General features: G+C 40.2%; 2 protein-coding genes across 10 annotated transcripts in view; one reads left to right on the top strand and one right to left on the bottom strand.

The window, feature by feature from the left end:
- The window catches only part of DAPP1 (dual adaptor of phosphotyrosine and 3-phosphoinositides 1), a 46793-nt gene that overhangs the window by 5608 nt on the left and 28030 nt on the right, over positions 1–13155 (bottom strand). For 5 of the 6 annotated variants that reach the window (XM_036340601.1, XM_036340609.1, XM_036340592.1 and 2 more), the window contains 2 exons: positions 9173–9303; positions 1156–1203 (listed from right to left, as the gene is read on the bottom strand). In XM_036340601.1, the coding sequence (XP_036196494.1) occupies positions 1156–1203; positions 9173–9303 (179 nt within the window). The remainder of the gene's footprint in view (positions 1–1155; positions 1204–9172; positions 9304–13155) is intronic. The other variant, XM_036340619.1, reaches the window with a different exon arrangement.
- Positions 1–13155, top strand: part of LAMTOR3 (late endosomal/lysosomal adaptor, MAPK and MTOR activator 3) — a 64457-nt gene that overhangs the window by 29296 nt on the left and 22006 nt on the right. The gene's annotated exons all lie outside the window — the stretch shown is intronic.

Here is a 13155-nt window from a genome sequence, read left to right as displayed (position 1 = left end):
TAAAAAGTTTCAAAATACCTATAAAATTACAATGATTCTGTGCATTAAGCTCATGGTAAAGGCAAGGATATCATTGGCATATTTAAACAAAAAATAGCCTACTGTAAATATTCAAGGTGTTTTATAACAAACACTAAAATTTTTATCTTATTAACTCTGTTATAAGAAGAATACATATCACTTTTTGAGCATCTGCTGCGGGCTACGTACTATCCTTGAAGGTTTACATATAGTCAATTCTCATACAATGCCAAATATTATTATTCTTGTTTTACAAATATGCAAATTGAGGTTTAGGAACCTCAAACCACACAGTACTCTAAACTTTGCCTAAGAATTCTACGGCATTGATGGCAAAAACTGTTGTTCCCCACATCTCTTTGTTTACTAACTGAACCCTAATCTTATGCTCAGTGCCAATGTGCCTGGTTAAAGAAGTAACAACGGATTTAAAAATAAATCTGCTGTGAATATGAATACTTCCTGTCCTCAGGGAACATCCAGTCCAGTAGGGACACAAATAACTAAATAAATATGTAAGTTCCATTCAAGCAGGGAAGTACCCTTGAGAGATGTTAAGTGCCCTGACTCTTTAAATAGGAAGGGTAGAGAGATTACATGAAGGTCTTCTTGGCACAGTAAAATAAAAGAGTAACTTCAAAAATATGATCACATAAATGGAGGGACAATTAGATGGCTGGGAGTAGTCAAGTCGTAAATTGTGTTTTCTTTGGGATTTAAAAAAACACACACAACATAGTTGCATTAATGCCAGTGATGGTTTTTGCCCACGTTTAGCTAACATTTTATACAATTTTAACTCCTTTGTTAATAAAACGTTTTTATATAAATTTTCTGGAGTTAACTTGCTCCTCCTCCTCCATCATTCCATTAAAAAAGGATTGTATTTTTTTTTCTTGGGTATTGACTGTAGGCTACTCTGAGACTTTAGGCTCTGTCAGAAAATAGTCAAGTAATTTTCCAGAATTTTAGCTAATACTGGCCATGAAGATGAACCCTTGAAACAGGTAAATCTTATAAGTAGGTCGAAATGGGAAGGCAATTATGCTTTTCAAAAGGGTCAAAGTGAGAACTGAGTCTACATGACATGTTGTCTTTCTTCACGCCTGGCACTAGCAACACACGCCTCCTTACCTTGACCAGGCCTCCCTGCTTGGTGAGGTAACCTTCCTTGGTGCCCAGCTGGAAAAGAGAGAAGCACCAAGTGAAGCCCAGAACTATGGCAACATGATCTTTGTCTTTCTATTTCTGTCCTGCCTTTAAATAAAACACGTTTGCCTTTGATCTTTAAATAATCACCTTTCATTCTTCACCTAGGCCCTTGAAAATCCTTCCTGTGTTGTTAGAGACTGTCGGACTGGATTGTCTTGCATAATTCTGTAGCAACAGGCAACCACTGAAATACTCTCTTCGGACAGGACTTAGCTATTTGCACACAATAACCCACATCATGCCACTTAAAAAAGTCAGTGTTGGGCAAAGTGTGTCCTGTGAAACCCAGCGGCTTAGATTGCTGCAGGGTGTTAGGCACACATTATGCCCGCACACACTGATGCTGGGTCAACACATTTGGGAAACTGGATTAAGCAAAATGAAGGAATTTCTTCACTTCCGTGCTTCCCAAAGTCTGTATTATGCTAATGTGACTTTTTAAAAGGGAATGTTGGAAATACCACTCCAATATTTATTTTATTGCACAATCCTCCACCAAACCCCTCTTAGACCATCTTTGGAGACCTGTATTCCATGAAACAGATTTTCTGGAATGCAGGTTTATTTATACTTGATTCATCCAAAAGGAATTGGAAGTGAGAATTAGTCATTTCTACTAACACATACATCATTCATTCAAGGGTAATAATATCATACACTTCCCCAGCAACTATAAAATCTAACAAATGGTAAGGGACTGTAGTAATAGAAATTTGCATAAAATAAGAACCCTAAGATGAAGAAATGTATAGGTTTCGGCAGAAATTGAACTCCTGGTAGGATATTTTGTTCTAATATGGTGTTATAATATATCTTATATTAGTAAGGAAAAAGTGAGTAAAAATTGGGAAATAACTTAGTTGACGTCAAGGTTCTTTTTATGGGAGTTTCCAGAGTATTTTTTCCTGAGGTGAATTCTCCCTCCAAATAAAAAGAGGAACAACAACTACCACAATAAAAAGAGTTAAAGCAAGAAATAAATATCAGCACTGCTTTTAAAATTCTTACGGCATTAAAGTAAGAATGAACTTTCCAAGTGTTCATTTAAATAATATTAAACAATATTGGTGAATTTGATTTAGCATAATCAGTTTGATTTATTTTGACATTTAAAGGAAATTGAAGTGACTGAAGTTCATTTGGTTGTCATATTATGGAAATGGGAAAAAATTTAAGATTTTGGGTTGTTGCAGGCAAAATAATTAAGGGTAAATTGTTATATAGAAGGCCCTTATAGAATTGTTCATTGAAATCAGGCTAAGAAATTATGCTACCCATTTCATCTTACCTCCATCCAAGCAATATGCTACAAATCTAGTATTTTTGTAAGGTTTTGGTAGATAAGCAGACGGTGGCAGAGGGAAGAGCTGAGAATATTAATTTTATTCATGTTCTCAGGAGGTAAGAAAGGAAATAATTATATAGCAGGTTCATCTTTTAAAAGATTTATGATCTGTAACAGGAAAGATATTTATACGTGTCCCAAGTTGGAAACCACCTAAATGTTTAAAAATAAAGGATGAGTCTTCCTATCATCCTTTTTATCTGCTTGTGTGCCTGCCTGCCTTAACTTTAGTCAAAAGTCATTGGGTGGGGTGGAGCAAGAAGGTATCAATGTGAGGGCATTCCACCTCAGAACTGGGTGGGACCAAGCGGGTACAGAGAGCATCTGTGTGGACAACAGTGGCTGTAACAGCTTGGAATTTCGTGTTGAAGGCTGGCAGGTGAGGAGAGCTTTCTGCCTGGGGGGATGAGGTGGCAGACAAGGCTTAGTTTTAGAGCCAAGGCAGGCTAGGTTGGCATCTGAGGTGAGGGTAGGAGTGGCAATGGCCGGGCAGTGGTTCCTGGGCAATAGGAGAGTGCTACATTTGATTGATCACATATACGTGAGTTGAAGATAATGGGGTCTATATTCCTCACTGTGGAAAAACTAGAATGAGCCTTATAGTGTTGGATCAGGATTGGAGGTATTGGCAGGAACCCATAGATAGATGATGGATAGATACATATAGATATATAAATATATGTAGAGAGGTAGATCTAGAAATAGAAGTAGAAATAAATATAGATATCAATATAGGTATGTGTACATCTGTATTTAATATATACGTTTGCTACTCTGTTCTCAGAGTGGGCTGGGAGAGTGACATCCCAATAACAATAAGCATGGTACCCAGGTCTTGGCTTCTAAAGTACTGCTCTCCAGGAAAAAAGAACAGAATTTCTTGGAGAAATAGCTGATTTTAGATATGGATGTAAGGAATGTACACGATAAGACTGGAACACATTTGCTATACCAGAAAGTAAGAAAATTCTAAAAGAATTATGAGGCTATAATGACATAAAAGTCACCTCAAATGGGTTATTATTGGCCAATCTGGGAAAATGTAAAGGATCAAAATAAATAATGATAGTCAAGATTATAAACATTGATATAAAAATAAATGATTGCAGAGATTCAGAAAATAAAAAGCTTTTTCTTATAGTGGAACTAGAGGCCCAGTGCACAAAAATTCGTGCACTGGGGGTGGGTCCCTCAGCCTGGCCTGCCCCCTCTCACAGTCCAGGAGCACTCAGGGGAAGTCTTACTGTTGGCTTAGGCCTGCTCCCCACTTTATCCACTTCTACCTCCCCCACTCCCTTCTCCCTCTGATAATCATGTTGTTGTCTGTGTCTATGAGGTTTTTTTCCTTTGCTTAATCCCTTCACCTTTTTCACCCAGCCCCCCAACCCTCTGAAAGTTGTCAGCTTGTTCTCTGTATCTATCAATCTGTTTCTATTTTGTTTGTTTATTTTGCTCATTACATTCCACATATAAGTGAAATCATGTGGTCTTTCTCTGACTGGTTTATTTCACTTAGCATAATACTCTCCAGGTCCATCCATGCTGTTGCAAATGGTAAGGTTTCCTACTTGGCTATTATAAATATTGTTGCTATGAACATAGGAGTAGATATAATCTTTTGAATTAGTGTTTCAGGTTTCTTCAGATATATTTCTAGAAGTGGAATTGCTGGGTCATATTTTCAATTTTTTGAGGTAACTCCATACTGCTTTCCACAGTGGCTGCACCAATCTGCATTCCTACCAATAGTGCGTGAGGTTACCCCTTCTCTGCATCACTGGCAAATATGTTCTCCCATTCAGTGGATTGTCTTTTCATTTTGTTGGTGGTTTCCTTCATCTTGCAAAATCTTTTTAATTTAATGTAGTCCCATTTGTGTATTTTTTTCTTTTGTTTCCCTTGCTCAAAGCGAAAATATTGCTATGAGAAATGTCTGAGATTTTACTGCCTATATTTTCTTCTAGGATTTTTATGGTTTTGAGTCTAACATTTAAGTCTTTAATCCATTTTAAGTTTATTCTTGTGTATCATGTAAACTTTGTACTATTCCTGCAATTTTTTCTGTAAGTCTGAAATTATTTAAAATAACAAATAACATGTATATTTTCAAAAAATCTTGAACCACCAAAACCAAAATATAAAAACATAACAGAGGATTAACTAAATAAAAATGGTATATCGAAATATTGGAATTTTTAGGAATTTGTTTCAATGATGATTTAGAAGACTATGTAAGGACATGAAGATTCCATAGATAATTAATTAAACAAACACATTGTAACTCTAATTACAATGAAGAGCTCATTATATATAATATATTTGTTTTATATATAATACTAGAGGCCTGACGCACAAAATTTGTGTGTGTGTACAGTCCTTAGGCCTGGCCTGTGATCAGGGCCATCTTCCCCGCAGCCAGCCCCACCCCATGCCACCACCCACCCCCGGTTCCCCATTCGCTATTGGGCGATCGGTGCCTGACGGCCTGGGGAAGAGACCAAGAGGTCTGCTACTCCCGCCCGCTCACTGGCCCCGCCTCCACCACAGATAGCCCTCTGTGTGTGGGGTGACCAGCAGGGCGGGGCCTTGGCCTGGCACCGCCCATGTGCCCTGCCATGGTTCCCCTTTCGCCATCAGGTGATCGGAGCCTGCCGGCGGGGAAAGAGACCAAGAGGTGGTCAGTGCGCCTCATAGTGATTGGTCCAGTGGTCATTCTGCCATTAGGGTCAATTTACATATCACCCTTTTATTACATAGGATATAATCTATTCATTTATATATATAATATATAATCTTATTCAAGAAAAAGGCTAGAAATATTGACACTAAATTGTTAACTGTGAGAAGAGCTTCAAAGACTGAATATTTTAAAAGGCAAACATACGAGGGGAATGTCAAAGAAAAACAACTACAAAATATGTTAAAGAGATAACAGAATAAATAAAGTTATTGCAGAAGCCAAGGGAACAGAAATTTTAGAAGGAAGTTGTTAAAAATACCACAAAAGGAAAGCAATGAAGCTGGCATTTTAGATAGGACCTATGCTACATTAGGCACTTGGACTATATTATGTCAGTTAATCTCTACCCACATAACTAACTGGTATTTTACATTTCCCAGGTTCAAACCCCACTCCTCCTGCAACCTTAGCCATCTCAGTGAACGGAGAAGTGTTTACCCTGTTGCTCTTTCTTTCACATAGCACATTCAATCCATCAGTAAGTCTTGTCTCTGCCTTATGACCCAGTGCTTCCACTTTGGGGAATATATATGAAGAAATTCCAAACACTAATTGGAAAGAATATATGCACCCCTATTTCATTGTAGCATTATTTACAATAGCCAAGATTTGGAAGCAGCCCAAGTGCTCATCAGTAGGTAAGTGAATAAAAAAGCTGTGTTATGTTTACACAGTAGCATACTACTCTTCTAAAAAAAAAAAAAAATTGAAAGAAAATCTTACTTTTTACAATAGCATGGATGGACCTGGAGAGTATTATGCTACGTGAAATAAGTCAAAGAAAGACCATATGATTACACTTATATTGGGATCGAATGAACTAACAAACAAAATAGAAACAGACTCATAGATACAGAGAACAGACTGACAGCTGTCAGAGGGGAGTGAGGTTGAGGGGCTGGGTGAAAAGGGTAAATAGATTAAGCAAAACAAAAAAACCCTCATAGACAGACAACAGTATGGCGATTATGAGTGGGAAAGGGGGCTGGTGGAGGGAGAGGTGGGTAAAGTGGGGGTAAATGGTGATGGAAAAAGATATGACTTAGGGTGGTGAACACACAATACAATATACAGATGACGTATTGCAGAATTGTACACCTGAAACCTATATAATTTTATTAACCAGTGTCATCCCAATAAAGTCAATTAAAAAAGAAAAAACTTTAAATAAGTAAGTTAGTTAAATTTCATCCTATCTCAGGAACCCAATCCTATATTGTGTATAACATAAACAAATAGTAATTTCCCCAAAAGCAGTTGCCAAAGGATGTTAAACAGTGTTACACAAGCATCTACATTTCTGGGCAATGGGACTTCTGTTTTCATTTTCACTTCAAGCAAGTTCTTTTTTTCAGTAAATAGGACTTAATTTTCTTTCTCTACTGCTAGAGCTTATGAAAGACCTGCACCCCAAAAGGGGAAGATAGAAGTCTAGAAGCCCTCAGAGCTCTCAGTTTGGAGATGGTGGTACAGCATCATGTTGGCATTGGGGACAACAATGAAGGCTGATAACTCATGTTCATTAAGGGACAAAAGCATCTGATCCAACCAGGACTATTTCCCCAGCCTGCTGGTCCAGTGATCAATTATTCTCTAGTGAGGACTAATAAGAGATACTTCAGTATCTACTAGAAACCCTTTATTTTTAAAAGGTATTTTTATTAATTTCAGAGAGGAAGGAAGAGGAAGAGAGAGAGATAGAAACATCAATGATGAGAGAGAATCATTAATTGGCTGCCTCCTACTCACCTTCTACTGGGGATTGGGCCCACAACCTGAGCATGTGCCCTTGACCGGAATCGAACCCAGGACCCTTCAGTCCCCAGGTCGATGCTCTATCCACTGAGCCAAACTGGTTAGGGCCACTAGAAACACTTTATAATTTTCTGTCACAAAAAACTTCATGGACTTCTGATTATATAGTGTCAGAGCAGTCATTCTCAACCATTCACTCACCACTGTTTTAAAAACTCCCTTATACAGAACCTTCTATATATGACATATTTAGATATTTGGGCAGGTAAATCATCTGATGCCTGGAGTGAGCAAAGAAGGTAAGTAATAAGGCTTCCAGGTTTGAGTCTGAAGTGATCTGCTTCTCTCTACTTCTCATGCTCACAACAACTCTTCAAATTAGGTGTTACCTGCATTTTACTGTTGATAAAGGACACACATAAGGTGTGGTACGATTGACCTTGAATGAAGATCTTTAGGAGAAGGGTAAAGGGGAGAATGTGATGTTAAACTGAGACTACAGGTGAATGAGATGGTGCAGTGATAGGTGGTGGGGTAGGGAAGGGTAAAGAAGAACGTTAAGAACGATGGGTCTACCGGGAAAAAAAGAAAAAAGAATTAAAAGGTAGGTCTTGATTTGTTCTTTGGTCTGATGACGATTTGTCTTATTTTCCGAAATTTCTTCAGTTCTGAGGTCTGATGCTTCCTCCTCCAACTCTAACAAAGCTAAAATATCTTTCTCAACCAATTTGCAGAATCTTAATTTTTGAGTAGATGTAGCTTCGTGACAAGAATGTAATGTGTGCTGTGAACCTGGCTAGGCTGTAAAGCTACACTCCAAGCTATGATTCCTGTCCTGAGAAGTGTCAGGCTGCTGGGAAGGGTAGTTAGCCTCCACTATGACAAGTCCAGAATGAAGGGAAACAGAGGGTGGTTGGGAGCACAGAAGAGGGGCATTTTACAGGAAACTAGGAGGAGCTTGGAAGTCTTTCTAGAAGATACTGATCCCTGATGCAAGTCTTGAAAAATGAGGAGGCGGTGTGGCGTTGGTAGCATTTCAGATGCAGGGCAGGAAGGAGGAGCACAATCAGAAATGCATGTTGTTGAGAGAGGCAGTTCCACAGTGTGAATGTGGGCATGGCCTGAGGTGAGGCCAGAGGTGTGAGCAGGGTCCAGGCCAGCTGAGAAGACCGTGGACACCACAGAAGGATGTTAACAGGAAGGTATGTGGTGATCTGTTTTTTAAGAGAGGTGTCTTTGGTGGCAGAGTAGGAAAAGTGCCCCGGAGACAGAAAGGTCACACATATTTTAATAGAATTGAGGCTGGATATCTCCAAGTGAATGTTTTTCACGTGTAATGGTTGCTATCTAGAATTAGTTCTTGAGGTCTAATTTGTGTGTTGTCTTCTTTATTATCTGCGAAAACCCAGATGTCTTATACCAGGAGGAGTCAGCAAACAAAAAGAAAGAGAATAGAGGAGCCTTGAGCATAATGCAGGGCAGAGGGTGCTGGAGAGGAATCTTTGCAGGGTCACAGCTCACAGCACAAACAGAAGTGGACTCTCGGAAGAACAATGAGTGCTCTGGGGGCACTCAGACTGCACAATGGCCCTGTTAGAGAAGGGCAAGTGTTTTCTGTCTGTAGCCTTGATTCAGTGAAGGAAAAAAAGGCCAGGAAAAATAGCATCCCTGGGGCTTGCAGGACAATATTTTTGAAAAATAGTTTTCTTCCATATACGGTTGAAATGTAGAAGAAAATTGTTTTCTTTATTTTAGAAACTTGTTGAAGAATAATAGTTCAGTCAACTATGTGAACTTAAATACCTTTCACTTATTCTAGCATGTACTAGTTTGACTAAGTGAGGATGGAGATTTAAGTGCTATTTTCTAAGTATTTAAGATCCTCTCAATAATCGCATTTTTGTGTGTGTGTGTGTGTGTGATTTATGCCGAACCAGATAAACTGAGTCATAAGCTTCAAACCGTATGTTCCTTTTCAGGTTTTATATCCCAAGTGAGAATTTTTATGTGAGCAAACATACTTTGAAAGTGTATTACTTTTATTGCACTTTATTGCTATTGGACAGCGAGAAAGCTGTGTCAGATGGATGGCCACTTACCGAAGGTGCGGTGGGGACCAGATCATTCTCCGTTCTTCCTGTCTGCATTGCTGTGTGAACCCGGACCGATTCATAAATGGAAGGTTCTTCCACTTTTCTTGGATAGGGATGTTTCAGAACAATCAGAGTGCCTGAATGGGGGGGAAACACATATTCATATAGTTTAACAATGAGATAGCTGTGGCTGGATTGAAGTCTCTTGTTTGTTCATGTATTCACTTGTCTATTTTCTCAGCATTCACTGAGCACCACCATGTGAGCTGGACACTGGAGATACGAGGTGTGATGAGATGATTTCTGGCTTCCTAGTGCTCAGAGAGAACTACGAATGGATATCACTTAACCGAATAGTCATTCACTTATTTCTTTTTCTTTCTTTTTTTGTTTTAATGAATAGTCATTTAAATGAGCAGGGTACAAGACCGATGTCAGCGATATGAACAAAGCAGGCTGGTGGCTTTCGGAGAACTAACCCTGAAGAACTAACCCGTCCATGGAATGAGTCAGAAAATCTTTCCTAGAAAAGGCGATATTGATCTAGACCTTAAGCAATAACTGGATGTTTTCCAGTAGACTTTACAAAAGTCACGAATCCAAACCCCACGAGTGCACTGGAATACAGGAGGATTTATCCACTGCCCATATTTCTTACTAGCTTTAGAACAAACTTGTAACAAATCACTGGATCTCAAAAAAGTGTACTCACAGCTTCTCTCTACTGTCTCCTACCACCGAACTAATGAAATAAACTAACCAAAGCCTTTGCGTATCTAAGTGAATATTCACTTCTATCTGGAGGAGGGCAGTCCAGGCAGGAATCGAGCTCTGCCCAGAGCCAGGCTTGGGCATGTCCCTCAGGGGCTGAGAGCAGTTCTGACTCTATGCTTCCGACCGACCCCAAGTCCAAAGTTTCTCCACTCTGACGCTTCCCTTCCCCCAGTCAATCAGTCAATCCGAAGCTAGGAACTCTGACTGCAAAAAAGTAAGTTAAGGTTTTCCCCCTACTTTGCTGTGACTTCTTCCTTTTTATTTTCCTAGGGTCTCTTATACAGCAGGCTGGGGATTGTGCTAGGCACTGGGGTAGATTAAAGAATTCAGTAATTCATTCAACAAATATTTACTGAGCTCTACTATGTGTCAGGCGCTTGTCTAGATACAACAGCAAACAAAGGAGGTATAGCATCTGCTCTGCGGCAGGGGAGACAGAAAAAAAAAGAAAAAATAATATGTCAGGTGAGAGAAGTGCTTTGAACAAACTAATAGAGAAGGTAAAGGAATAGAGAGCCAAAAGCATGGGGTAGGGTGAGGGTGATATTTATATGGGTGGTCAGAAAGACTCCTTTGAAAAGGTAATTTGAAAAAGTATAGAAAGTACAGACCTTGAATTGGAGTAAGAGAAAGGCAATAAGGGGGGAAAAATACCTCCTCTGTAATTATAAAACCCTAATTAATAATGATAAACCTACAAACAAAACAAAACCAAGTGCTTGAGTTCACATGAGGTACTCACTGCCCAAACACAACTGCAGTCTCGGAGACCTGAGCCCAGATCACGCACTGCTGCCACATGGAAAGGAGCATTGAGAAAAGCCATTGACCGTGACCCCCATAATGAACGGGACACTCCGGTCTCCTCCTCTTTCTGCACTTAGCTCAGGTCAGTGGCGTTGGAACCACAATGAAAATGGCCTTTTGCTGTTATCAGAAGCCCCATTCACACCCTGGCACATTGTCTGTGCTCTTTTGTCAATGTGATCCCTTCATGAGAACAGAGCGAGTCATATCAGGACAAGGGGCCGGTTACAGTTTTACAGTCAGAATGAAAGCATCGACACCTAAATCAAGAGCAGCCGTTGTGCAGGCTCAGGGCTCTGTGAACAGTCGTCAGATGGCAGACGCTTGATGAATTGGGGACTGGCACCTATGTGACCTACCCCAGAGGAACACCACCTGCGACATGCCTGGCACCACCCTGGTGTCTTGGAAAGAGCCAACACTACCACTTGGTACCTGTTGACCTTGGACAATCATTCTAGCTTTTGTTTCCTCCTCTGACAAGTGAGAATAATTACCCTTTCTTCGCAAGCCTATAAAGAAGTGTTTGTGAAAGGATTGTAAAAATGTTTGATGTTATTCTACTTTGATGTAAAGTAGTGGTTCTCAACCTGTGGGCTGCGACCCCTTTGGGGGTTGAACGACCCTTTCACAGGGGTCGCCTAAGACCATTGGAAAACACATATATAATTACATATTGTTTTTGTGATTAATCACTATGCTTTAATTATGTTCAATTTGTAACAATGAAAATATATCCTGCATATCAGATATTTACATTGTGATTCATAACAGTAGCAAAATTACAGTTATGAAGTAGCAACGAAAATAATTTTATGGTTGGGGGTCACCACAACATGAGGAACTGTATTAAAGGGTCGCAGCATTAGGAAGGTTGAGAACCACTGATATTGAGTATTTTAAAATCCTAAATGAAAGTCCAATATTCAGCATCTTTGGGAACATGGATTTTAAAATGTTAAGTTAAAAGGACTAATGTGGCCCTAGCTGGTTTGGCTCAGTGGATGGAGCGTCAGCCTGCAGACTGAAGGGTCCTGGGTTCAATTCCAATCAGGGGCACATGCCCAGGTTGCTGGCTCGATCCCCAGTGAGGGGCGTGCAGGAGGCAGCTGATCAATGATTCTCTCTCATCATTGATGTTTCTATCCCTCTCTCCCTCTCCCCTCCTCTCTGAAATCAATAATAATAATAAAATAATAATAATAAAGGACTAATGTGTAGCATTCTGCTAAGAATAACAATGAGAGTTGTGTGGTAGTCACTGACTACAGTGCTAAGACATATTGGTGCCTCTTGAACACTTTGGAGCCCAGGGGGACTGGAGCCCAGGGATCAAAGCAGCTCACAGATGAGAAAGAATGTGAAAGCTTGTGCCTTATCTTCAAAGTCAATGCCAATCTTGTTCCACATGAAAATAATTTTTTAAATGATGCTCTAGAAAGATGCACTGATTCAATCTTCCTTTTTGCAGATAACCAGCATTCATACCTCCCAGCATACTCCTATTGGCTCTATTTTCTTATTGCTGCTCTAACAAATCACAAGCATAATGACTTAAAATAACTCACATTTATAACCTGACAGTTCTGGGTGTCAGAAGTCTGAAATGAGTGTGACTAATCTAAACATCAAGGTATTGCCTCGGCTGCTTTCCTCCTGGAGGCTCTGGAGGAGATTCCATTCCTTTGCCTTTTCTAGCTCCCAGAGGCTGCCTGCATTCCTTGGCTGGTGGCCCTACCCCTCCATCTTCTAAGCCAGCAACAGCAGGTCAAGTCTTCGCATACTGGTTCTCCCTCTTCCGTCTTTTCCTTCAGTTATAAGGACCCCGTGAGTACGCTGGGCCCACCTGGACGACCCAGGATTATCTCCCCATCTCAATGCCAGCTGATTAGTGGCTTTAATTAATCTGAAAGCTTAATTCCCTCTCACTATGTAACATAACTTATTCACAGGTCCAGGGAGAGATGTGGGCATCTTTGAGGAGGCTGTTATCCTGCCTACCAGTCTCAGTCCTGGGCGGGGGACGGGGGGAGGATAGCCATAGGGCCAGTTATGCTGCCACATAAGCATCTCTGGGCCGGTGTTGCTCCCTGAGCCTGCATTGCTTTAACCACTTGGTATTATAAAGCCATTGCCTTTACAACAGGCACATTTCCAAACCCTGTAAGCCCCTCAGGGCAGATATGATTCCAAATTTATCTTTGTATCCCTACCTCTTGATAGAGTTTCTGACATAATGAAGTCTTGATGAGTGAGTGAATGAACGAACGAATGAATAAATGTCACAGTAATTCAGGTTTAAGGCAGGAGAATCTGGGATGGACCAGCCTCCAAAGTTCACAACCATCCTTGCCTGGGGCAAGGACGAGGCAATAACTTCAAGTGTGGCTGTCCATATCTTCACTGGC

This window comes from Myotis myotis, unplaced genomic scaffold (genome assembly GCF_014108235.1).
Source record: "Myotis myotis isolate mMyoMyo1 unplaced genomic scaffold, mMyoMyo1.p scaffold_m19_p_1, whole genome shotgun sequence".
NCBI classification, from domain to species: domain Eukaryota; kingdom Metazoa; phylum Chordata; class Mammalia; order Chiroptera; family Vespertilionidae; genus Myotis; species Myotis myotis.
The sequence above is the reverse complement of the archived record's forward strand: the minus strand, read 5'-3'. Positions and strand labels throughout refer to the sequence as shown.